Here is a 24,344-nt window from a genome sequence, read left to right as displayed (position 1 = left end):
AAGGCGGTTAGCTTAGCGGAGTTTAAAAAAAGGTTTGGACGGTTTCCTAAAGGAAAAGTCCATAGACTGTTATTAAATGGACTTGGGGAAAATCCACTATTTCTGGGATAAGCAGTATAAAATGTTTTGTACATTTTTGGGATCTTGCCAAGTATTTGTGACCTGGATTGGCCACTGTTGGAAACAGGATGCTGGGCTCGATGGACCTTTGGTCTTTCCCAGTATGGCAATACTTATGTACTTACAAATGCACTCAGTCTGCTGCCCCTCACTATCTTTCTACCCTCATCTCCCCTTACGTTCCCGCCCGTAACCTCCGTTCACAGGATAAATCCCTCCTCTCAGTACCCTTCTCCACCACCGCCAACTCCAGGCTCCGCTCATTCTGCCTCGCCTCACCCTATGCTTGGAATAAACTTCCTGAGCCCTTACGCCAAGCCCCCTCCCTGCCCGTCTTCAAGTCTTTGCTTAAAGCCCACCTCTTCAATGCTGCGTTCGGCACCTAACCCTTACCGTTCAGTGAATCCAGACTGCCCCAATTTGACTGCCCCTATCGGACCGACCGTTCACTTGTCTATTAGATTGTAAGCTCTTTGAGCAGGGACTGTCTCTCTTTGTTAAATTGTACAGCACTGCGTAACCCTAGTAGCGCTCTAGAAATGTTAAGTAGTAGTAGTAGTAGTACTTACGTACTTATATGTCACAATATTTCAAATGAACGATCATTCAGAAACATTTTCTTTAGTATTTTAAGGAAAGGGAAAAGGGTGGGATGCAACCTGCTGTTTATTTCTATGCTTGTTTGCAATGATCTCCTTTGTAAAGGTGCTGTGTTGTTCCAAATGTGATCAATAAAATTTTTTTTTAATGATTTTCATTAAACACACACAATGGGGGTTGATTAGAGAAAGTGGGACGCTTGTACTAATTCAATCCCTTTTTGTGTATGTTACCGTGTGGCCAATATTGGCATAATCTTATGAAGCGTTTTCTGTATGGAAAGGATGCTTTACAAACAGAAAATGACTGAGATATATACATACGTAATTTATTAAAATTTGATACACCATCTGGCTTTTGCCAGAACACAGCAATTTACAATGGTAATAAATAGAAATCAAACAAAATAAAACATGGAAAAGAAAATAAGATGATACCTTTTTTATTGGACATAACTTAATACATTTCTTGATTAGCTTTCGAAGGTCACCCTTCTTCCTCAGATCGGAAATAAGCAAATGTGCTAGCTGATAGTGTATATAAGTGAAAACATTCAAGCATTACTATGATAGTAAAATAGATACTATTGGAGATTCTAGATGGAATGTTGCTATTCCACTAGCAACATTCCATGTAGAAGCCTGCACGGCCACATTGCTGATCTACAAGGGCCAACTTCTACATGGAATGTTGCTAGTGGAATAGCAACATTCCATGTAGAATCTATAGAAATCAAACAAAATAAAACGTGGAAAAGAAAATAAGATGATACCTTTTTTATTGGACATAATGTAATACATTTCTTGATTAGCTTTCGAAGGTTGCCCTTCTTCGTCAGATCGGAAATAAGCAAATGTGCTAGCTGACAGTGTATATAAGTGAAAACATTCAAGCATTACTTTGACAGTCTGTCCCCATACATACCCCCACCCTCCCACTCTGCCAGACTGTCATAGTAATGCTTGAATGTTTTCACTTATATACACTGTCAGCTAGCACATTTGCTTATTTCCGATCTGAGGAAGAAGGGCAACCTTCGAAAGCTAATCAAGAAATGTATTAAGTTATGTCCAATAAAAAAGGTATCATCTTATTTTCTTTTCCATGTTTTATTTTGTTTGATTTCTATAGATTCCACATGGAATGTTGCTATTCCACTAGCAACATTCCATGTAGAAGTCGGCCCTTGTAGATCAGCAATGTGGCCGCGCAGGCTTCTGCTTCTGTGAGTCTGACGTCCTGCACGTACGTGCAGGACGTCAGACTCACAGAAACAGAAGCCTGCGCAGCCTTCTACATGGAATGTTGCTAGTGGAATAGCAACATTCCATGTAGAATCTCCAATAGTAGCAACATTCCATGTAGAATCTCCAATAGTATCTATTTTACTGTCATAGTAATGCTTGAAGGTTTTCACTTATATACACTGTCAGCTAGCACATTTGCTTATTTCTGATCTGAGGAAGAAGGGCAACCTTCGAAAGCTAATCAAGAAATGTGTTAAGTTATGTCCAATAAAAAAGGTATCATCTTATTTTCTTTTCCATGTTTTATTTTGTTTGATTTCTATTGATAACCTTTAAGAGTGGAATAACACGGCTACCACACCTCTCCACTTACATTGGTAACAATAAATACTATCAGACAGGTCTTTCCCATATTGAAGTGGAGATCCAAATACAATCAGAGAAATAGACTGTATGCTTAGTATTACAAACCTATGTAAGTTCACATGCTGACATGTGAACTTATGTGATCTACTCGTAAAGATTCCCAGGGGCACTGTTTGGGCAGAACTGGGACAGAGCTGCCACGTTTCAACCCTGTGGCGATTCTTACCGATGTCAGAAAAATTCTTTTCTCTGATAACATTAAACTTATTCCATGCTCCATCACATGACCAAAGGTTAAAAAGTTATCTTTGAACAGCTCACGTTAAAAAAAAATGTTATAATTATCTTTTACACAATGTTGTCCTTCAGACCCAAATGTAATCCCAGTTTATTATTTGTAGAGCTGCTCCGCACGAGTTCAATTCCCTAGTCTGGATTCAGCTTCTCAGGCTGGAGGTGGTGGCCAGACAGCAGCCACAGGTACATTAGGCTTTATGGTCCTTGATGGAAGGTTGTTGAGGTGACAAATTGGTGGGGAGAGGGGGATTCTTTAAAAAATGGAGAACCATCCTCCCAGCTCTGTAAAGAAATGTATGCTGTCACATCCCCAGTACAGGGGAGCTCCACTTAAGCTGGAAGAAGATCAAAAGAGGAGAAATTGGTGTTGCCAGATCAAGAATAAATGTATTTGCTAAATTATTCAGGTACATTTTCTTAGATGTGGTTACATGTAGCTATTAGATTTGTTTTTTTTCAAATCCTTCGACATGATTGATATCAAAGAAGACTGACTGAGGCCTGGCTCATCGATGACTCAAAGTGAGAGGGGTTATAATATAAGTACATAAGTAATGCCACACTGGGAAAAGACCAAGGGTCCATCGAGCCCAGCATCCTGTCCACGACAGCGGCCAATCCAGGCCAAGGGCACCTGGCGAGCTTCCCAAACGTACAAACATTCTATATATGTTATTCCTGGAATTGTGGATTTTTCCCAAGTCCATTTAGTAGTGGTTTATGGACTTGTCCTTTAGGAAACTCTCTAACCCCCTTTTAAACTCTGCCAAGCTAACCGCCTTCACCACGTTCTCCGGCAACGAATTCCAGAGTTTAATTACACGTTGGGTGAAGAAAAAGTTTCTCCGATTTGTTTTAAATTTACTACACTCTAGTTTCATCGCATGCCCCCTAGTCCTAGTACTTTTGGAAAGCGTGAACAGACGCTTCACATCCACCTGTTCCACTCATTATTTTATATACCTCTATCATGTCTCCCCTCAGCCGTCTCTTCTCCAAGCTGAAAAGCCCTAACCTCCTTAGTCTTTCTTCATAGGGAAGTCGTCCCATCCCCGCTAACATTTTAGTCGCCCTTCGCTGCACCTTTTCCAATTCTATTATATCTTTCTTGAGATGCGGCGACCAGAATTGAACACAATACTCAAGGTGTGGTCGCACCATGGAGCGATATAACGGCATATAAAGGGGGCAGGGTCCCCCAGATAACTCTGAATAAAGGCTCAGGGCACTGGATCCCAGTTTCAATTCTGGGTCATACATAGGTTTGCAGACAAGCCAAGTTACCCAATTCCAGGCTGGAGACTAGAGGCCAACCCAATTTTGGTTTCAGCACCAAAACGAACTGCGATCACTCCCCCCCCAAACCTCAACCATGATTACTCCCCGCACAATACCAGTAAGCCCCACCCAGGCCTACCTTATGAAGCCCTGGTGGTCTAGTGGCCTTATCGGGGGCAAGAACAAATCCCACTCATTCCTAAACGTGCCACTGCTCCAATGGAAATAGCTGCTGAGACTGTTGAAGGAGGTCTCGGCAGCCATTTTGCAGTTGAAACCACAACAGGCAGGGGACTCAATCCTGCCCATGCTGGTTCCAACCACAAAATGGCTGCCAGGACTTCCTGTGGCTGCCAAAGAAAGTCTCGGCAGCCATTTCCATTGGAGCAGCAGCACGGGGTAGGAACAAGTGGGGTTTGTTCCTGCCCCCAAAACACCGCTAGACCACTAAGGCTTCTTAAGGTAGGCCTAAGGAGGACCTACTGGTGTCAGGAGGAGGGGGACATTTTCATTTACAGTTTCAGTAAAAAAACAAAAATTCTGGGTTCATTCGGGCTCTACTGGAGATTTTGGGATAGTCCTAGATTTCTGACCTGGTGCATTATGGAACTTGCAGGCTGATTTCAACAAGCAGGATCAGGCACTACAAATACCTTACTGCTTTGGGTTGTAAGTTCAAAACCAGGACCTGGTTAAAAAAAAAAAAAAGTCTACAGCCTGAAACTGGGTAACTTGGCATCTCTGGGTTTGGCAGCTGTTTAGATTATTACAAATTTTGGCAGTAATGTTAAGCTGACGAGTTCCAGGGCCTATGACAGTGGCCCAGAACAAGCAGAACCAAGGCATGAACACATATATTAAAGACTGGAAGTTCAGGGGCTCTCTCCCCGAGCTTGCAGCCTACTCATTAATGATCAGAGGACATGAAATGAGGTTGAAGGGGGGCAGCCTCAGGAAAGATGTCAGGAAGTATTTTTTCACGGACAGGGTGGTGGACGCTTGGAATGCCCTCCCGTGGGAGGTGGTGGAGATGAAAACGGTAACGGAATTCAAACATGCGTGGGATATGCATAAAGGAATCCTGTGCAGTAGAAATGGATCCTCAGAAGCTTAGCCGAAATTGGGTGGCGGAGCAGGTGGGGGGAAGAGGGGTTGGTGGTTGGGAGGCGAGGATAGTGGAGGGCAGACTTATACGGTCTGTGCCCTGAATAAGGCAGGTACAAATCAAGGTAAGGTATACACATATGTTTGTCTTGTTGGGCAGACTGGATGGACCGTGCAGGTCTTTTTCTGCCGTCATCTACTATGTTACTATCAGCCTTTATAATTGGTGCTTGATGAACTAACGAAAAAATGTTTTTTTATTTTCTCACGTTTGACTACTCAGGGCAGGAGGGGGGGTGATGCTACAGGGAGGGGTCGGGTTTTTCCTTTTCTTTTTTTTTCCTTTTTCTCCTATTCTTCCTTCTCTTTTTGGGGCGTCAGGGAGGTCACATAACCTCAGACCCTCCTTAATTCAGCGTTACAAGATACTATAAGAGGGAGGAATTACTTGGAAGAATATACTTTGGATTATGCTATATAGGGACTGGGGAAGTGGATGGCAGTTAGGGGGAAGGAGGTGTATATATGAATGGGTGGTGGAGGGATGACGTCAACTGTACCTCTGTTCTTTCTTGTAAGGTTTTGTTACATGAATAGTATTTCTGCTACATCACTCGTATTGATCAGGATGTTTGTTGCACTTATTTTGTTTTATTAAGGGGATTTGGGGGGGGGCGGGGGGTGAGGGAAGTGGAGTGGCCTAGTGGAGGAGTGGCGGACTTTGGTCCTGGGGAACTGAGGAACTGAGTTAGATTCCCACTGCAGGCACAGGCAGCTCCTTGTGACTCTGGGCAAGTCACTTAACCCTCCATTGCCCCATGTAAGCCGCATTGAGCCTGCCATGAGTGGGAAAGCGCAGGGTACAAATGTAACAAAAAAAAAAATTTTTAAAGCATGGCGAAGAATGATTATCTTTGTGTATATTATGTTGGTACAGAGGGTTGTCACACTGATATTTGGACAGCATGTATATTATGATTTTTTTTCGTCGTCAATAAAGAAAATTAAAGACTGGAATTCAATAAAGAAACCTTTTCTACACCAAATAATTTATGAATCTCTCTGAAGAGCAGGCACGACCGGCATTTCTTACTCCGGCCACCAATACGTGCGGTTCCCACTACCAATCCCCAATGATCATCAACACGGAAAATGGGGGCCTGGACATCTCTCCGTATGATGCTTACCTCAAGCTCTGGACCAACAGGGGTTGCTGTAGGAGCCCATTCCTCTACTGCCAACTGCCCTGCACTGTGTGTGCCAGTACCATGAGCATTTTTTTTAAATAAACAGGTTGGCACATCCGACTGCCCATCAAATAACGTTGGTTGAATTTTGGAGCTTGGTTTCCCTAGTGCCCAGCTCTCAGAGTCCACTAATAACGTGGCTCTTTGGCTTCGAGTCTGCTATAAAGGCACACCGAAGGATGAGGAGACCGGTCAGTTTGTAACCAGGCAACCTCACAGCTCAGGACACTTCCAAGGTCTGCATTTCGGCATAGGCAACAAGCACCAAAGCACTGTGTCCTCTGCTGTTCTCGGTCTGGGCTTCTTCCTGTAGAATTAACAGCACAGTGCAACATCTGCTGAAAGAAAATACAGCATAGGGGTCTACCAATCTTTGGGCCCCATCCCTTATATGGGTAGCTACAGTGACCGGAAGCCTATTATAGGGGACAGCAGAGTCTCTCAGCACATGAAGGCCAAAACGCCCCATGAGGAATTCTCCTTCCAGTAACACTGCAGTGTCCCACTGATTCTAGAGGAGAGCTCCAAAATAAGGGAGAGTTGCAAGAGGAGGTGATCGGAGTAGGGGAGGAGGAAGGCATCTTCTTCTCTTTCAAGAGAGGAGAAGCCTCCCCCCACCCCCCACTCCCCACCTCAAATCCAGCCCTGGCTACAGGGGCTACAGCAGATTCACATCATACTCTGCGAGAGAAAATTATACACCCAAGTGCTCACATACTCTCCCCACTTGGGTGCCTGCCATTCACCTCTCTACAGTGTTGGATTAAATATGGGAACTTGTATGCTCATCTAGTCAGGATGATAGAGAATCCTAAGAGGACAAATCCCAACCAGATAAGCCGCCGATACCTGCAAGCTGTCAAACATCTGTGAATGGCAGCTGGGATATGACCTGAGCAGCACAGGCAGAAATAACCAGACAGACTGCATGAACTAACTGGCCTTTATCTCATATCATCTAACATGGCACTCTAACCCAACAAAACCCTTTTCCAACGCTCCAGGTGTTGGACAGAACCCCGAGCCGTTTCTCGATTTACCTCGCAGATCTCGGTTGAAGTCATGAAGTCTCCTAATCTCTCCCTCCAGCTTGTTCCTCATGGCCTTCTCCAAGGTCTCACGCTTTGAAGACGACTTCACAAGGTTTTCATATGCCTCAGAAACTTGTTGGATTTCAGTCTCTAGCTGTAGTAAAAAATTTTTAAAAACACAGGAATTATTTCCACCCTACAGTTGAAATCAGTTCATATTGTTTTAGAACCCAACTCCAAGTCCGAACCATTCCAGCTTCTGCTATGAACGCAAACTGGTTCTACGGTATGTCATGGCTCATTCCATCCTCCCTCACACACTAGAAACTGCTTTGGAGATCGTTTTCGTGTTGAACCCCCCCACACCACCCCTCACCTCTCCAGCCTGCTCCCTTCTCACATGTCTTGCCTCCTATCCTCACTGCACAACTCTTCAGACAGATGTTCCATTGGCTCTTCCTAAACCCTCACACTCCATCTAAATTACTTGTACTCCCTCTAGCTCATAGAGAACAGAGTTGCAATATCCTATCTCCCCTGATCCTTCCCCCAGAGATCGATTTCAGACAGTATCCCTTTCCATCCAAGCATCTCCTACATTATGCTCACTTTAGCTGGAAAACAGGTGCTGCTTCACCTGTTGCGTCTCTATATCAAAGACTTGGTTGGACCTTCATGATAGCAGTTCAACTGGTGCGTGCATGTCAATGGAAGAAGGTACTTTGGATTCAGTTCATTTACTTTTCAGTTGTAGCTCAAGGTGCATTACTGACTGCACTTGGATGTATTGTCCAGTCCCTGGAGGACCGACAATCTTAGGTTTGTACCTGAGACAATGGATGAGTCGAGAATGAGGTACTTCATTTTGGCCTCCCCAAAACATGTAGCACTAAAAAACATAGCATTATATACCTTCGAACATATCATTTGCCTTCCCTCAAACGGGACTATCAGAGCTGTAATAGGTGTATTCAACATGGATAGGCCTATTCACTGTTGTAATGCCTGGAGGTGGGCCCAAGTTTCTCTGGTACACACCAAGGCTAAGTAATGATAAAAATAGAGTGCAAATTAACACGTTTTTTTTTTATTTTAGGAGTACATGGAGGTCTAAAACTCTATATAACTGTCTAGATTACACCAAAAGAGAAATGAGCCCTAAAAGCTGGTATTTGGAGAGTAAAACCGGTGCAGGGCGGACTTCTACGGTCTGTGCCCTGATCGTGACTGAATAGATATGGAGGGGCTGGAGTGTAAATTTTAAGGGGCTTCGACGTTAGCTTGAGAACTTAGTACAAGAACAGTGCTGGACAGACTTGTACGGTCTGTGACCTGAGAATGGCAAAGACAAATCAAACTTGGGTATAAAGTTATCACATACCATATAAAATGAGTTCATCTTGTTGGGCAGACTGGATGGACTGTTCAGGTCATTATCTGCCGTCATTTACTATGTTACTCTTTGGGGTTCTACATGGAATGTTGCTACTAATTGGGATTCCGGAATCTTGTCACTCTTTAGGATTCCAGAATCTTCAGAACTTTTAGTACAAGAAGAGTGCTGGGCAGACTTTTACGGTCTGTGCCCTGAGAATGGCAAGGACAAATCAATCTCGGGTATAAAGTATCACATACCATGTAAAATGAGTTTATCTTGTTGGGCAAACTAGATGGACCATAAGGTCTTTATTTGCCGTCACTTACTATGTTGCTATGTTACTCTTTGGGGTTCTACATGGAATGTTGCTACTAATTGGGATTCCGGAATCTTGTCACTCTTTAGGATTCCAGAATCTTCAGAACTTTTAGTACAAGAACAGTGCTGGACAGACTTTTACGGTCTGTGCCCTGATCGTGGCTGAATAGATATGGATGGGCTTGAGTGTAAATTTTAAGGGGCTTCGACTTAGCTTCAGAACTTTTAGTACAGGAACAGTGCTGGGCAGACTTTTACGGTCTATGCCCTGAGATAGGCAGGGACAAAAAGTAGCACATACCATGTAAAATGAGTTTATCTTGTTGGGCAGACTGGATGGACCGTTCAGGTCTTTATCTGTCGTCACTTACTTTGTTACTATGTTAATGTGTAATGGCTGACTGACTGGAGAGAGGGGGCAGCTTGGATGTCCATGTGGACTGTGGAGGCAATATTGTGAGACAGAAAGTGCAAAAACCGACACAGTAAATCTTTCAGACATCTCTCTCTACCTCCTTCCCCTATCCCCAAACCCACACACAATTACCCTCTCTATATATCTCCATACTCAAACACACCTCCCTCTCCTCCAACCTTGTCGCAATTCCTTTAGGACTCTTCATCAAACTCCCTACACTTTAAGCCCCCCCCCCCCCCTTTCCTCAACTATGGCCATCCCACTGCTTGCACTGTGTCCAAGCTCAGAAACCCCAAGCCCGGTGCTGTTGCTGTCATCCCAACTGGATGTGCGCTCGGGGGAGGGGCGGATGGTGGCTCAAATCACAAAGTTAGCCAGGGAATCTGTGGCGTCAACATTAAAAGCAAAGCTGCCAAGAGCAGGGAGGGGAAAAAAAAAGAAAAAAAAAAGAGTAAGGCACGCAGCTCCCTGATTAGAAGGGAGTTGTCAGACTCCATCAAAATGCCTCTGATGGAAGCCAGAACGGGAAATGTGCCAAAGGAGAAACCAGCCCTTAATGCATGGTGACAGATTCCAGATGGGAGGGAGAATTACATCATAAAATGGAAATGAGAAACCTAAAAATCAAAACCAAGCACAGAAAAACCTGTATTGTAACTATTTGAGATTGTTTATTCCACTAGTTAGGCATCAATTTCATTCTAAAAGCTTCTCCTCCCTTTGTTTTTGAAATAGTAGCAAAAAAAGGTACTTGCTGCAATGCGCAGATGACACACTTTATGCTTGGATGCCTTAAATTAGGCCAATAAATCAATAGGGGTCCTTTTACTAAGCTGTACTAAATAAGACCCCCATTAGGAATATAATGGGCGTCTACCAGATTTTGTGTGCACCTTAGTAGAAGGACCCCTTGTGAAGCAGGGGAACCAGGATTCATCTCTCTCTTCTACCTCCCCCACCCCACCCCCACCATGTTCCTTGTGACCTTGGGAAAGTCACTTCATCCTCCTTTGCCTCAGATAAATTTTAGATTTGGGCAGGGAAATGGCTCATGTACTTTAATGAAGCATGCCTTCAGCTCATATTTGTAAAAAAAAACAAATGAGTATTTTTTATTTTTATTACATTTGTACCCCGCGCTTTCCCACTCACGGCAGGCTCAATGCGGCTTACATATTATATACAGGTACTTATATTTGTACCTGGGGCAATGGAGGGTTAAGTGACTTGCCCAGAGTCACAAGGAGCTGCCTGTGCCTGAAGTGGGAATCGAACTCAGTTCCTCAGTTCCCCAGGACCAAAGTCCACCACCCTAACCATTAGGCCACTTAGTTCGGAAGCAGCGTCTCTCAACTTCAAGTCAAGTACCCCCTAAGTCAAACAAATTTCAACCGAATACACCCAAGCTCTGATCAGCAGAGATTTTGTGTAATGTAACCTGTGGTTAAAAAATTGTGGGTTTTTCCCCTAGGGGGGTCCCAGAAAGTTAGAGCAGGCATACGGAGCATCCGCAGGTGGGGGTCACGGTCCCAACGCGGGTGTGCCCGTTCCGGACCAAAGGGGGGTTTTTTCTGAGACGCAGAAGTTTTGTTTTGGCCCAGGAGAGGCTGCAGGAAAGACCATGACTCTGTCCGAGTTGGGAAGCCTGCCGCGCATGTGCGGTGATGGCGCGGGCTTGCACATGCGCGGAGGACCCAGTTTTGGCTGGGAGCTGCCTGGCCTAAAAATGTAAGACTTTGGGGGTCCCGAGGCAAACACTGAATAATTTTAAAAGTGTTCTGGGGCAGGAGGAGGCCCATGTAAGGAAGGCACTGATAAGTGCTCGAGATTGCCGCAATGGCGCATGCACGAATGGCGCATTTTGTAGACTTTAGCCCCAAAGATTTCTGGGAAGTGAAGGGGAGAGGGGTTACAGAAAACCCAAGAGGAACCCAAAATGGTGCGATTTTATGCGCATGTGCTACCCACTAAAATCAATATTTAGAGGGTCTTAAAAGTGTCTGGAAAGGTTTTAAATAAAGAGTTCAGGTGTGGGAAGCTTGTAGACATGTGCCATGGGTTCATTTGGGTCCCGTTTTTAGGGAAATCGCTACAAATTAATAGTGTTCCATTTGAGGTCATGGGAGTATCAGGAGAATGCAGATTTTACATAAAACATGGCTGTAAGGTGGAGTAGCCTAGTGGTCAGTGCAGCGGACTCTGATCCCGGGGAACTGGGTTTGATTCCCACTGCAGCTCCTTGTGACTCTGGGCAAGTCACTTAACCCTCCACTGCCCCAGGTACAAAATAAGTACCTTAATATATGTAAACCGCTTTGAATGTAGCAAAAAAAACCTCAGAAAGGCGGTATATCAAGTCCCTATTTCCCTTTTCCTATTTGAGATTCTGCACGGAATGTTGCTACTATTTGAGATTCTACATGAAATGTTGCTATTCCACTAGCAACATTCCATGTAGAAGCCTGCCCTTGCAGATCAGCAACGCGGCCGCACAGGCTTCTGTTTCTGTGAGTCAGAAGCCTGCGTGGCCGCATTGCTGATCTGCAAGGGCAGGCTTCTACATGGAATGTTGCTAGTGGAGTGGAGGAGTAGCCTAGTGGTTAGTGCAGCGGACTCTGATCCCGGGGAACTGGGTTTGATTCCCACTGCAGCTCCTTGTGTCTCTGGGCAAGTCACTTAACCCTCCACTGCCCCAGGTACAAAATAAGTACCTTAATATATGTAAACCGCTTTGAATGTAGTTGCAAAAAAACCTCAGAAAGGCGGTATATCAAGTCCCTATTTCCCTTTTCCTATTTGAGATTCTGCACGGAATGTTGCTACTATTTGAGATTCTACATGAAATGTTGCTATTCCACTAGCAACATTCCATGTAGATGCCTGCCCTTGCAGATCAGCAACGCGGCCGCACAGGCTTCTGTTTCTGTGAGTCAGAAGCCTGCGTGGCCGCATTGCTGATCTGCAAGGGCAGGCTTCTACATGGAATGTTGCTAGTGGAGGAGTAGCCTAGTGGTTAGTGCAGCGGACTCTGATCCTGGGGAACTGGGTTCGATTCCCACTGCAGCTCCTTGTGACTCTGGGCAAGTCACTTAACCCTCCATTGCCCCAGCTACGAATAAGTACCTGTATATATGTAAACCGCTTTGAATGTAGTTGGAAAAACCACAGAAAGGCGGTATACAAGTCCCATTCCCTTTCCCCTTATAAGTGGTTAAAGATTAAAAATGAAGGTTTTAAATACTGGAATTTTAATGTTTTCGAAAGGTTAGGAGCTGTGCAGGTATGCTGTCTTCTATAAAAGCTGATGGCATGATTGGCTGGCTGCCCAGTTCACAGCAGGAATCTATGGCCCAGGCAGTGAGCATCAGCAGCCATGAGAAGAGCTCTTGGGGGTGGAGGGGAGGGAGGGAGGGAGGGAAGGAAAGAGAGGAAGAGATGTTGCATCTGGGGGTGGGAGATTAAAGGGAAGGGGGATGGGATTTGATATATTGCCTTTCTGTAGATTTTCCGATCTGAGGAAGAAGGGCAACCTTCGAAAGCTAATCAATAAATGTATTAAGTTATGTCCAATAAAAAAGGTATCATCTTATTTTCTTTTCCATGTTTTATTTTGTTTGATTTCTATAGATTCCACATGGAATGTTGCTATTCCACTAGCAACATTCCATGTAGAAGTCGGCCCTTGTAGATCACCAATGTGGCCGCGCAGGCTTCTGCTTCTGTGAGTCTGACGTCCTGCACGTATGTGCAGGACGTCAGACTCACAGAAACAGAAGCCTGCGCAGCCTTCTACATGGAATGTTGCTACTGGAATAGCAACATTCCATGTAGAATCTCCAATAGTAGCAACATTCCATGTAGAATCTCCAATAGTATCTATTTTACTGTCATAGTAATGCTTGAATGTTTTCACTTATATACACTGTCAGCTAGCACATTTGCTTATTTCCGATCTGACGAAGAAGGGCAACCTTCGAAAGCTAATCAAGAAATGTATTAAGTTATGTCCAATAAAAAAGGTATCATCTTATTTTCTTTTCCACGTTTTATTTTGTTTGATTTCTATTGATGTGGTTACAATGAAAGCTGTTTACATAATATATACAAATACTTATTTTGTATCTGGGGCAATGGAGGGTTAAGTGACTTGCCCAGAGTCAGTATGCTGCTGTGGGAAATAAAATAAAATACCTTTAATTGCGCAATTAATCATGATTAAAACTTTCTAATTGTGCAACTAGTTGCGATTAAAATTTTTAATCAAAATGCAGTCCAACTAGGTAAGATCCCTATTCTACAGAATCTAAAAACAGAATCTGGGTATCTTTGAAAATGTGGCTCTTCCTTAAATCTATGGACAATTTGCAAAGATTTCTAGTTTGGTAGGGACATGTATATGATTGTGGGGTATTGGGGGGGGGGGGGGGGCATCCAGACGGAGGTTTTATTTTGTTATATTGTATATTATATTCTCTATTATTTATTATCAGGATTGAGTCCTTTAGATTGTAAGCTCCTTTGAGCAGGGACTGTCCTTCTATGTTAAATTGTACAGTGCTGCTAAACCCTAGTAGCGCTTTAGAAATGTCAAGTAGTAGTAGTTTGTTATATTATTCTGAAACATTGTGACATTCTGCTGTTCCCTACCTTAAAAATTCTGTTCAAATTAATTAAGTTCAGCCTTCTACCTAAACCAAGAGTTCTCAACTCAGTCCTCAGGACACACCTAGCCAGTTAGATTTTCCGGTTACCCACAATGAATACGCATGAAATAAATTTGCATGCACTACCTCCATTGTAGACAAAAATTTATCTCATGCATATTCATCGTGGGTATCCTGAAATTTTGACTAGCTTGGTGCATCCCGAAGACTGGGTCAGGAGCCCCCGACCTAACCATTCCAATTTCAAATGGGATAAAGACAGAGAAAAAAAGTGTTTTAGGAGCCATATTAAGGTTATAGGTTTGAGTTTGCAAGCAGAGAGAAAAGTTTACCTTCTGTAACCTTGTGACTTTCTCATAACAACCGTCCAGTTCCTGTCGCAGGGATCTATTCTCCTCGGACAAGATCTCCACCATCTGCTGGGCCCTGGACACAATGGCAAAGGGGTCCCCTTGCATCTGCTGATAAGGAGAAGGGAGCTGCTGAGGTCTTGGCATGATGTAGTAGGAATCCCCCAACTGCTGTTGCTGCTGGTGGTTCAAGAAAGGCTGGGACAAGCGGAAGGGATCTCCTTGATGGGCCTGGCTGGACAGACAAAGCTGCTGGGAGCGTTGGGGCCCGGGAAAAAAGTCCCCCTGGCTTGGAGACAGGAGCTGTTGATGCTGGGAAGATGCCCCTGCAGATGGTGGTGGAGACTGAAGAAAGGTCAGAGAGCCCAGAGAGGTGAGTGAGGACGTGGGACTGTGATGATGTGGGAGTCTGTGCTGCTGCGATACATCCTGGTTCTGCCTGCAAAACAGCAAAACAAACAAACTCGGTATAGGGGTTTCCTGGAGCAAGCTTCAGTCAAACCACACGCACCGTGGAAAAAGCTACACGTGCGTGTCCCTGCATCGAAGCAGCCACGCCAAACCAAGCTCACATACATCATTAAATCGCTGGCTAACTTTCCTTCTGGTCCAAGGCATGGCAACCTGCAATGAGTTCTTGCTGTTACAGCGCACGGCTGTAAAACATGGAGATGCAAGTTCTAATCCCACCTACCACAACTGACCCTGAGGGAGCCATCCAGCCAGTCAAGACAAGTGTCACCCAGCAAGACATCTGTACCAGCCCCCAATTCCAAAGCATTGTGATGTAGCATCCAACTTGGCAAATTCATAATCCTAGAATTTCTTTTAAAACTAGTAAAAAAGGCCCGTTTCTTAACGCAATGAAACGGGCGCTAGCAATGTAATGAGTTCCTGCCATTAATGTTTCCACGGTTGGATTATGAATATAATTGTTGTTTACATGTGTAAGATTCTTTATATACAATATTTTTTTGTGTAAACGGTGTTACAATGTGGTAAAGGTTTTCCTTGTTCAGGCCCTTCAATCAGTTTAACAATCACATCAGAAGAGCTCCTTACTCGTGAGAATGCAACATACAGTTGCCCATGTGAGAGAGTGTGAGTGTGAGTGTGAGTGTGAGTGTGAGTGTGTGTGTGTGTGTGTGTGTGTGAGACAAAGTGATTAAATGTTTGTCTTCCCTTCCGTTCTGTGCACTTGCCTCCACTGATGTTCGTACCTCCCTGTATATGATTGTGTGTTAGAGATTCAATCCACTCCACTTCCCTCCTCCAAGTTCCGTTCTGTCTGATTGGTTCTTCGTTGACAGTGAGAGCCAATGAAACGCTGAACTACAGACTTACGAACCCTACACTGCCACAGTGCCACGGAGTCAGCTTCAGAATGTTGGAGGTGCTTTTTATTATATAGGATTAGTCACCTTGCCCCCCAGCTTGCTGGGCTGCGCTGGCAGCTGCCTTGCGCTAATACCGACATAGCTGTGTCGGCATTGCCACACGGCTTAGTAAACGGGGGGGGGGGGGGGGGGGGGCCTTATTTTCTAAATCCTCTTACTCTTACCTATATGCTCCTTCTTTGCTTATACCCTACGCCAGTGGTTTCCAAACCTGGTCCTGGAGGCACCCCAGCCAGTCAGGTTTTCAGGATATCCACAATGACTATTCATGAGAGAGATTTGCATGTTGTGAAGGCAGCGCATGCCGATCTCTCTCATGAATATTCATTGTGGGTATCCTGAAAACCTGACTGGCTGGGGAACCACTGCCCTACGTCGTCTATTAAAATGTTCTATTACGTACTGTGTTGACGCTGTAATTAGTATTTGAATATTTTTCACTGCTGTAATTGTCTATTGCTTATGCTTGATTTATTCGAACTGTACACCGCCTTGAGTGAATTAAATCCTAATAAATAGAAACACTTGAAGGCCTTTATCTTTTGGTTTTGTGAAAATGGCCCATATCAAAAGTCAAATTACACTGCACAGGACATTAAGGGTGGCCTTTTTACTAAAGTTTAATGCGGGCTAAATGCCAAGAAACCCTAAGTATAAAATGGACTTTTTAGCGTGTCGTGCATGCTAATTCCGTTAGCGTGTCCTAAATGCATACTAAGCTTTCCTAGAGAACCCTTTAATGTCATATATTGTCATATTTAAAATCATAGGTTTTCCTTTTTTTCTCTTCTTGTTTTGCTTCACCTAAGTTGTCTCTGTGTTTAGAAATTTGGGGTATATTAAAAAAAAAAAAAAAGAAATCTGATGTTACTAGGAGTTATTTTGACACTGGCTTGTAAGACAGTATGTTACATCTCCTCACTATTAGATATTTCGGTTCAGTAAAATTGCTGTTTATTAAACAGTATGTTGAAAATGCAAAAAAGAACTTTTTAAATTAAAAAAACGTATCAATTTACAAATAGAACTATCCAACAGAAAATCATACCATTAAAACAAAAAGAAGCTAAGAGACAACAACCACCCTACAAAATCAAGTATTTATAGCCATTATCTTTTTCTTTAAAATAATTTCACACACACGACATCACAATCATATATCGTATGTTAAGTGTGGACGGAATATTTGCAGATCCCATCCTGAGTAAGAATGTGAAGGATTAACTTACATATCGCCACTAAGCAGACATTAATGGAGAGACAATATTAAGACAGAAAGTTTAAAGACAAAGTAATTCAGCCGCAAACACTTCACAGGCTTTTCCACGGTGACGGGAAAGTAAGTAGCCAACCCCCCTCTCACTGTGCCTAACATCTCCATCAAAACATACATTCCGTAATTATCATAAAATCAGATCTTGGCAAACAGCATTAAGCTGAAAAAAAAAAGCTATTTCAAACACAAGCTGCCATGAAGATTGATATCAAAGAGCTTATTTCACTTTTACTGCGATACGGTGTATTTTAAATCCCATAGTAATGGAGTGGAGGAGTGGCCTAGTGGTTAGGGTGGTGGACTTTGGTCCTGGGGAACTGAGGAACTGAGTTCGATTCCCACTTCAGGCACAGGCAGCTCCTTGTGACTCTGGGCAAGTCACTTAACCCTCCATTGCCCCATGTAAGCCGCATTGAGCCTGCAATGAGTGGGAAAGCACAGGGTACAAATGTAACAAAAATAAAATAGATACTATTGGAGATTCTACATGGAATGTTGCTACTATTGGAGATTCTACATGGAATGTTGCTATTCCACTAGCAACATTCCATGTAGAAGGCTGCGCAGGCTTCTGCTTCTGTGAGTCTGACGTCCTGCACGTACGTGCAGGACGTCAGACTCACAGAAGCAGAAGCCTGCGCGGCCACATTGGTGATCTGCAAGGGCCGACTTCTAGTGGAATAGCAACATTCCATGTAGAATCTCAAATAGTAGCAACAGTGGAGGAGTGGCCTAGTGGTTAGGGTGGTGGACTTTGGTCTTGAGGAACTGAGTTTGATTCCCACTTCAGGCACAGGCAGCTCCTTGTGACTCAGGGCAAGTCACTTAACCCTCCATTGCCCCATGTAAGCCGCATTCAGCCTGCCATGAGTGGGAAAGCGCAGGGTACAAATGTAACAAAAATAAAATAGATACTATTGGAGATTCTACATGGAATGTTGCTACTATTGGAGATTCTACATGGAATGTTGCTATTCCACTAGCAACATTCCATGTAGAAGCCTGCGCGGCCACATTGGTGATCTGCAAGGGCCGACTTCTACATGGAATGTTGCTAGTGGGACTCTGGGCAAGTCACTTAACCCTCCATTGCCCCATGTAAGCCGCATTGAGCCTGCCATGAGTGGGAAAGCGCAGGGTACAAATGTAACAAAAATAAAATAGATACTATTGGAGATTCTACATGGAATGTTGCTACTATTGGAGATTCTACATGGAATGTTGCTATTCCACTAGCAACATTCCATGTAGAAGGCTGCGCAGGCTTCTGTTTCTGTGAGTCTGACGTCCTGCATGTACAGGACGTCAGACTCACAGAAGCAGAAGCCTGCGCGGCCACATTGGTGATCTGCAAGGGCTGACTTCTACGTGGAATGTTGCTAGTGGAATCTCAAATAGTAGCAACAGTGGAGGAGTGGCCTAGTGGTTAGGGTGGTGGACTTTGGTCCTGGGGAACTGAGGGCCTGAGTTCGATTCCCACTTCAGGCACAGGCAGCTCTTTGTGACTCTGGGCAAGTCACTTAACCCTCCATTGCCCCATGTAAGACGCATTGAGCCTGCCATGAGTGGGAAAGCGCGGGGTACAAATGCAACAAAAATAAAATAGATACTATTGGAGATTCTACATGGAATGTTGCTACAATTGGAGATTCTACCTGGAATGTTGCTACTATTGGAGATTCTACATGGAATGTTGCTATTCCACTAGCAACATTCCATGTAGAAGGCTGCGCAGGCTTCTGTTTCTGTGAGTCTGACGTCCTGCACGTACAGGACGTCAGACTCACAGAAGCAGAAGCCTGCGCGGCCACATTGGTAATCTGCAAGGGCCGACTTCTACATGGAATGTTGCTAGTGGAATCTCAAATAGTAGCAACAGTGGAGGAGTGGCCTAGTGGTTAGGGTGGTGGACTTTGGTCCTGGGGAACTGAGGGCCTGAGTTCAATTCCCACTTCAGGCACAGGCAGCTCTTTGTGACTCTGGGCAAGTCACTTAACCCTCCATTGCCCCATGTAAGACGCATTGAGCCTGCCATGAGTGGGAAAGCGCGGGGTACAAATGCAACAAAAATAAAATAGATACTATTGGAGATTCTACATGGAATGTTGCTACAATTGGAGATTCTACATGGAATGTTGCTACTATTGGAGATTCTACATGGAATGTTGCTACTATTGGAGATTCTACATGGAATGTTGCTACTATTGGAGATTCTACATGGAATGTTGCTATTCCACTAGCAACATTCCATGTAGAAGGCTGCGCAGGCTTCTGTTTCTGTGAGTCTGACGTCCTGCACGTGGAATGTTGCTAGTGGAATCTCAAATAGTAGCAACAGTGGAGGAGTGGCCTAGTGGTTAGGGTGGTGGACTTTGGTCCTCAGGAACTGAGTTCGATTCCCACTTCAGGCACAGGCAGCTCTTTGTGACTCTGGGCAAGTCACTTAACCCTCCATTGCCCCATGTAAGCCGCACTGAGCCTGCCATGAGTGGGAAAGCGCGGGGTACAAATGTAACAAAAATAAAATAAATAAAAAAATTCCTGGCAATTCCAGCTTCTTGATTTTGTAATCCGTGTAGAACCGCGAGGTCGACTGCGGAATATGGACTGTATTCTTATGTTATGAAAAGCATAACATAAAATGCCTGTGGAATTATGGAAGAAATCCCAAACCGTCTCCCAGTACAAACACCCCAAACCAGGCAGGTGTCTAGTAGGCATAAAACACAGTTAACGGCAAGAACGCCAGAAAGCATTCCCACCCCAGTATACATCTTATCGAGTGTACCGCAACTGGATTTTGTCTGGAACTAGCAGACACCAAGCTTTTACTGACATGAATTATAACATCAGCCCATTGCTCCTCTGTTAGACTGCAAACATGGTCTTTTAAAGAATCTAAAACACCTGTCCCTTTATTTCAGGTTATTCAACAAAACATAGCAGATCAGCGTTATAAAGCCCTTCTAGACCCTACCAAATTAACTTGGCTTTACAGAGCTATTTCTCACCAACTACTGTAGAAGAAAGCAAACTTTAAACATGTCATCTCCTGCTTCAGCAGACCCCCCCCCCCCACCCCTCCCTTCCAGGGCCCAATGCCTCCAACCTCCTTTCTCCGTGTATTCGAGTACCTTCACCTCCTCTACATCTCAGGCTCTTGGCACCATTCATGTTGTGTGTCCTTCCAGGCTCCTTCCATGCTCCACTATGCCATCTTTTCGGGTCGGTTTGCTGGTCCCGAGCCCTCAGGGCCAGCTGCTCAGCTCTGCCCACCAAGCTGGGTATATCAGGTCTCACCTGCACGAATTTACATTTAAAACCTGTGCGTTCTCTCCGCACAGCATCTGCCTCTCGTCCCAGGAATGTAGGTCACCATTCTCGCACACTCCTCTTGCCTGGCATGCCCATCTCCACCGAGCTTATAATTTAAAAGAACAATAGCTCACCTCATTACACCCTGTTCATCACCACCCTGCGAGGCATCTGCCTAGTGATAAAAGACACACTGTTTAAAGGGCTGTTGCACCTTCCGAGGGCGGGACAGTGCTCTAAGATTCCTGGCAACCCTTCACTTTACTTCCCATTCCCTCCTTCCACTCTTGACAGCTCTGATAACAGATCCAAAAAGTAGAAAGACAAGAGCAAGCTGCCTATTCACACACACACACACACACCTTTAAAAACATGTTCCCAACATTCCTAAGAAATATAGAGAATGACAGCAGATAATGGCCCTATGGACTATCCAGTCTGTCCATGCATACCGTCCGCTATGGCTCTCTCTCCCTTAGAGATCTTATGTACTTGTCCCGTGCTTTCACAAGTTTTGCAGCATCTCCACCACTTCCACCAGGAGGTCATTCTATGTATCCACCCCACACACACACAATTTTCTCAGATTACTCTCCTATCATCTTCATCAAGCGACACCTCATTCCAGAGCTTCCTTTCCAATGAATGAGGCCTTCCAAGTGCATTCACTCTGCAGCTCCTCAGTACCTCTCCTCTCTCCCTACACTCCTCCTCAGGAACTCCGTTCACTGGGTAAAATCTCTCTTATCTGCACCCTTCTCCTCCACTGCTAACTCCAGACTCCGTTCCTTTTATCTTGCTGCACCATATGCCTGGATTAGACTTCCTGAGCCGGTACATCAAGCTCCATCTCTGGCCATCTTCAAATCTAGGCTAAAAGCCCACCTTTTTGATGCTGCTTTTAACTCCTAACCCCTTACTCACTTGTTCAGTACCCATGTTTTATCATCCCCACCTTTGTAATTCCCTTATCTCTTATTTGTCCTGTTTGTCTGTCCTAATTAGATTGTAAGCTCTGTCGAGAAGGCACTGACTCTTTATGACCAGTGTACAGCGCTGCGTACATCTAGTAGCGCTATAGAAATGATAAGTAGTAGCCTTTGGGATTCCGGAATCTTGCTACTATGGGATTCCGGAATCTTGCTACTCCTTGGGATTCTGCATGGAATCTTGCTACTCTTTGTCCTTATCGCTTATTTGTCCTGTTTGTCTGTCCTAATTCGATTGTAAGCTCTGTCGAGCAGGGACCGTCTCTTCATGTCCCGTATACAGCGCTGCGTACTCCTAGTAGCGCTATAGAAATGATAAGTAGTAGAAGTAGGCCTGTCTCTTGTATATTTATTCCTTGGAGGTATTTAAAATGTCTTTGTCATATCTCCCCTGTCTCACCTTTCTTCCAAAGTATACAAACTATACTGAAATCTTCAAAGTCTGTCCCCATAGGCTTTATGATGAATTGACCACTTTAGTAGCCACATCCAACCCAACAATCTATTTTCTATCTTTCTGAAGGTGCTGTCTCCAGAACTGTATACAGTAGTCTAAATGAGATCCCACCAGAGACATTATCAACTCCTTTTTCCTGATGGGAAGAGTCGGCAGGATGCTTGGGTGCATAGGGAGAAGAATGACCATCGCCTTGTCTATCTATCTGTTTTGCCACCTTAAGATCATTGATACGTATCACCCCCAAGTTCCGCTCCTATTTCACTCTTTATACCGTACTGCTCCCTTAGGTTCGCTAGGACCTTCCTCATATTGTCCATCCTACTGCAGATTTTGGTATCAGCCACGAAAAAGCAAACCTTACCAGACAGCCCTTCAACAATATCGTTTACTAATATTAAAACGAGTCTGACCAAGAACTGAGCCCTTGTGGCACACCACTGTTAATGTCCCTTTCTTCAGAGTCAACTATTTACCATTACCGTTATGTCAGGTGTAACTATAGCCCCATAAAAACACACTTTCTAAAAATACTAGGACTAGGGGGCATGCGATAAAACTACAGTGTAGTAAATTTATAACAAATAGGAGAAAAGTTTTCTTCACCCAACGCGTAATTAAACTCTGGAATTCGTTGCTGGAGAACGTAGTGAAGGCGGTTAGCTTGGCAGAGTTTAAAAGGTGGTTGGACGGTTTCCTAAAGGACAAGTCCATAGACCGCTACTAAATGGACTTGGGAAAAATCCACAATTCCGGGAATAACATGTATAGAATGTTTATACGTTTGGGAAGCTTGCCAGGTGCCCTTGACCCGGATTGGCCGCTGTCGGGGACAGGATGCTGAGCTCGATGGACCTTTGGTCTTTTCCCAGTATGGCGTTACTTATGTACTTATGTAATATTCTACAACAGTACATGGGTGCAAAATGCCGACTGCATGCTTTTTATGTCCATATCACTGCTCAGGCACTAACAGGAAAGGTGACAATTAACAATGAGCTGCGGATTACTTCTGAAATTTTAGCACAGCGGTAATTTGCGTACTCATTGCTTACAGCATGCTGTGGTATTTTTGACTGCTAATTTCAGAACAGAGGCCACATGCCGGGCTGGCTTTACCATGAGGCTTTCTGCATCAGTCCCCCTAGTCCTCAAAGGCCACAACTTAATACTACCTACTACTTACTCTGTCCCTAGAGGGCTCACAATCTAAGGGTTTTGGGGGTTTTTTTGTACCTGGGGTAATGGGAGGGTTAAGTGACTTCCCCAAGGTCACAAGGAGCTGCACTGGGAATTGAACCCAGGTTGCCAGGATCAAAGCCCGCTGCACTAACCATTAGGCCACTCCTCCTTCCACAACTTGGTCAGGTCTTCAGGATATCCCTAATGAATATGCACGAGACAGTATATCCCATAGGAAAAATCCTAAAACCTGACCTGTCTGCAGCCCTTGGGCATGACCACTGCACTATACATTCAATCAGACTACTTCAGGATAGATTCCATATCAACACTTCTGTCTATTATGGGAAAGGGAAATGGGACTTGATATACTGCCTTTCTGTGGTATTTTGCAACTACATTCAAAGCGGTTTACATATATACAGGTACTTATTTTGTATCAGGGGCAATGGAGGGTTAAGTGACTTGCTCAGAGTCACAAGGAGCTGCAGTGGGAATTGATCTCAGTTCCCCAGGATCAAAGTCCACTGCACTAACCACTAGGCTACTCCTCCACTGGCAACATTCCATGTAGAATCACCAATAATAGCAACATTCCATGTAAAATCTCAACTAGTAGCAACGTTCAATGTTCCACTGCACTAACCACTAGGCTACTCCACTAGCAACATTCCATGTAGAAGCCTGCCCTTGCAGAACAGCAACGCGGCCGCACAGGCTTCTGTTTCTGTGAGGACATCAAACTCAAAGAAACAGAAGCCTGCGCGGCCGCGTTGCTGATCTGCAAGGGCAGGCTTCTACATGAATGTTGCTAGTGGAACAGCAACATTCCATTTAGAATCTTAAATAGTAGCAACATTCCATTTAGAATCTCAAATAGGGAAAGGGAAATGGGACTTGATATACCGCTTTTCTGTGGTATTTTGCAACTACATTCAAAGCGGTTTACATATATACAGGTACTTATTTGTACCAGGGGCAATGGAGGGTTAAGTGACTTGCCCAAAGTCCCAAGGAGCTGCAGTGGGAATCGAACTCAGTTCCCCAGGATCAAAGTCCGCTGCACTAACCACTAGGCTACTCCTCCACTCGTGTACGGAGGTTGAGGGGAGAACAGAATGATTATAGTTCTGTGCAACTATGCTGCAGCATGGATCGAGTTGGTGACTTGTCCCCAATAACAGCAAAAAAAAAACCGCAGGATTTGAAGTCACGAGGTTTCTCCTGACTTATTATTCACTGTTCTAACCGGCGAGGTCCCTGGTTCCCAACTGAGTCCTGAGGTACACCTAATCCAGTCTGGTTTTCTG

The 24,344-nt window shown here is 44.4% G+C and overlaps 1 protein-coding gene across 6 annotated transcripts in view; it reads right to left on the bottom strand.

Moving 5' to 3' along the window:
* LOC115473794 (angiomotin-like) overlaps positions 1-24,344 on the bottom strand; it is a 124,150-nt gene that overhangs the window by 59,101 nt on the left and 40,705 nt on the right. For 4 of the 6 annotated variants that reach the window (XM_030208900.1, XM_030208904.1, XM_030208902.1 and 1 more), the window contains 2 exons: positions 14,401-14,857; positions 7,300-7,444 (listed from right to left, as the gene is read on the bottom strand). In XM_030208900.1, coding sequence (XP_030064760.1) covers positions 7,300-7,444; positions 14,401-14,857 — 602 coding nt within the window. Of the gene's footprint in view, positions 1-7,299; positions 7,445-14,400; positions 14,858-20,391; positions 20,495-20,540; positions 20,565-24,344 lie in introns of those variants that run through there. The other 2 variants (XM_030208906.1, XM_030208905.1) reach the window with 2 other exon arrangements.

Source organism: Microcaecilia unicolor, chromosome 7, assembly GCF_901765095.1.
Source record: "Microcaecilia unicolor chromosome 7, aMicUni1.1, whole genome shotgun sequence".
Classification (NCBI taxonomy): Eukaryota; Metazoa; Chordata; class Amphibia; order Gymnophiona; family Siphonopidae; genus Microcaecilia; species Microcaecilia unicolor.
The sequence above is the reverse complement of the archived record's forward strand: the minus strand, read 5'-3'. Positions and strand labels throughout refer to the sequence as shown.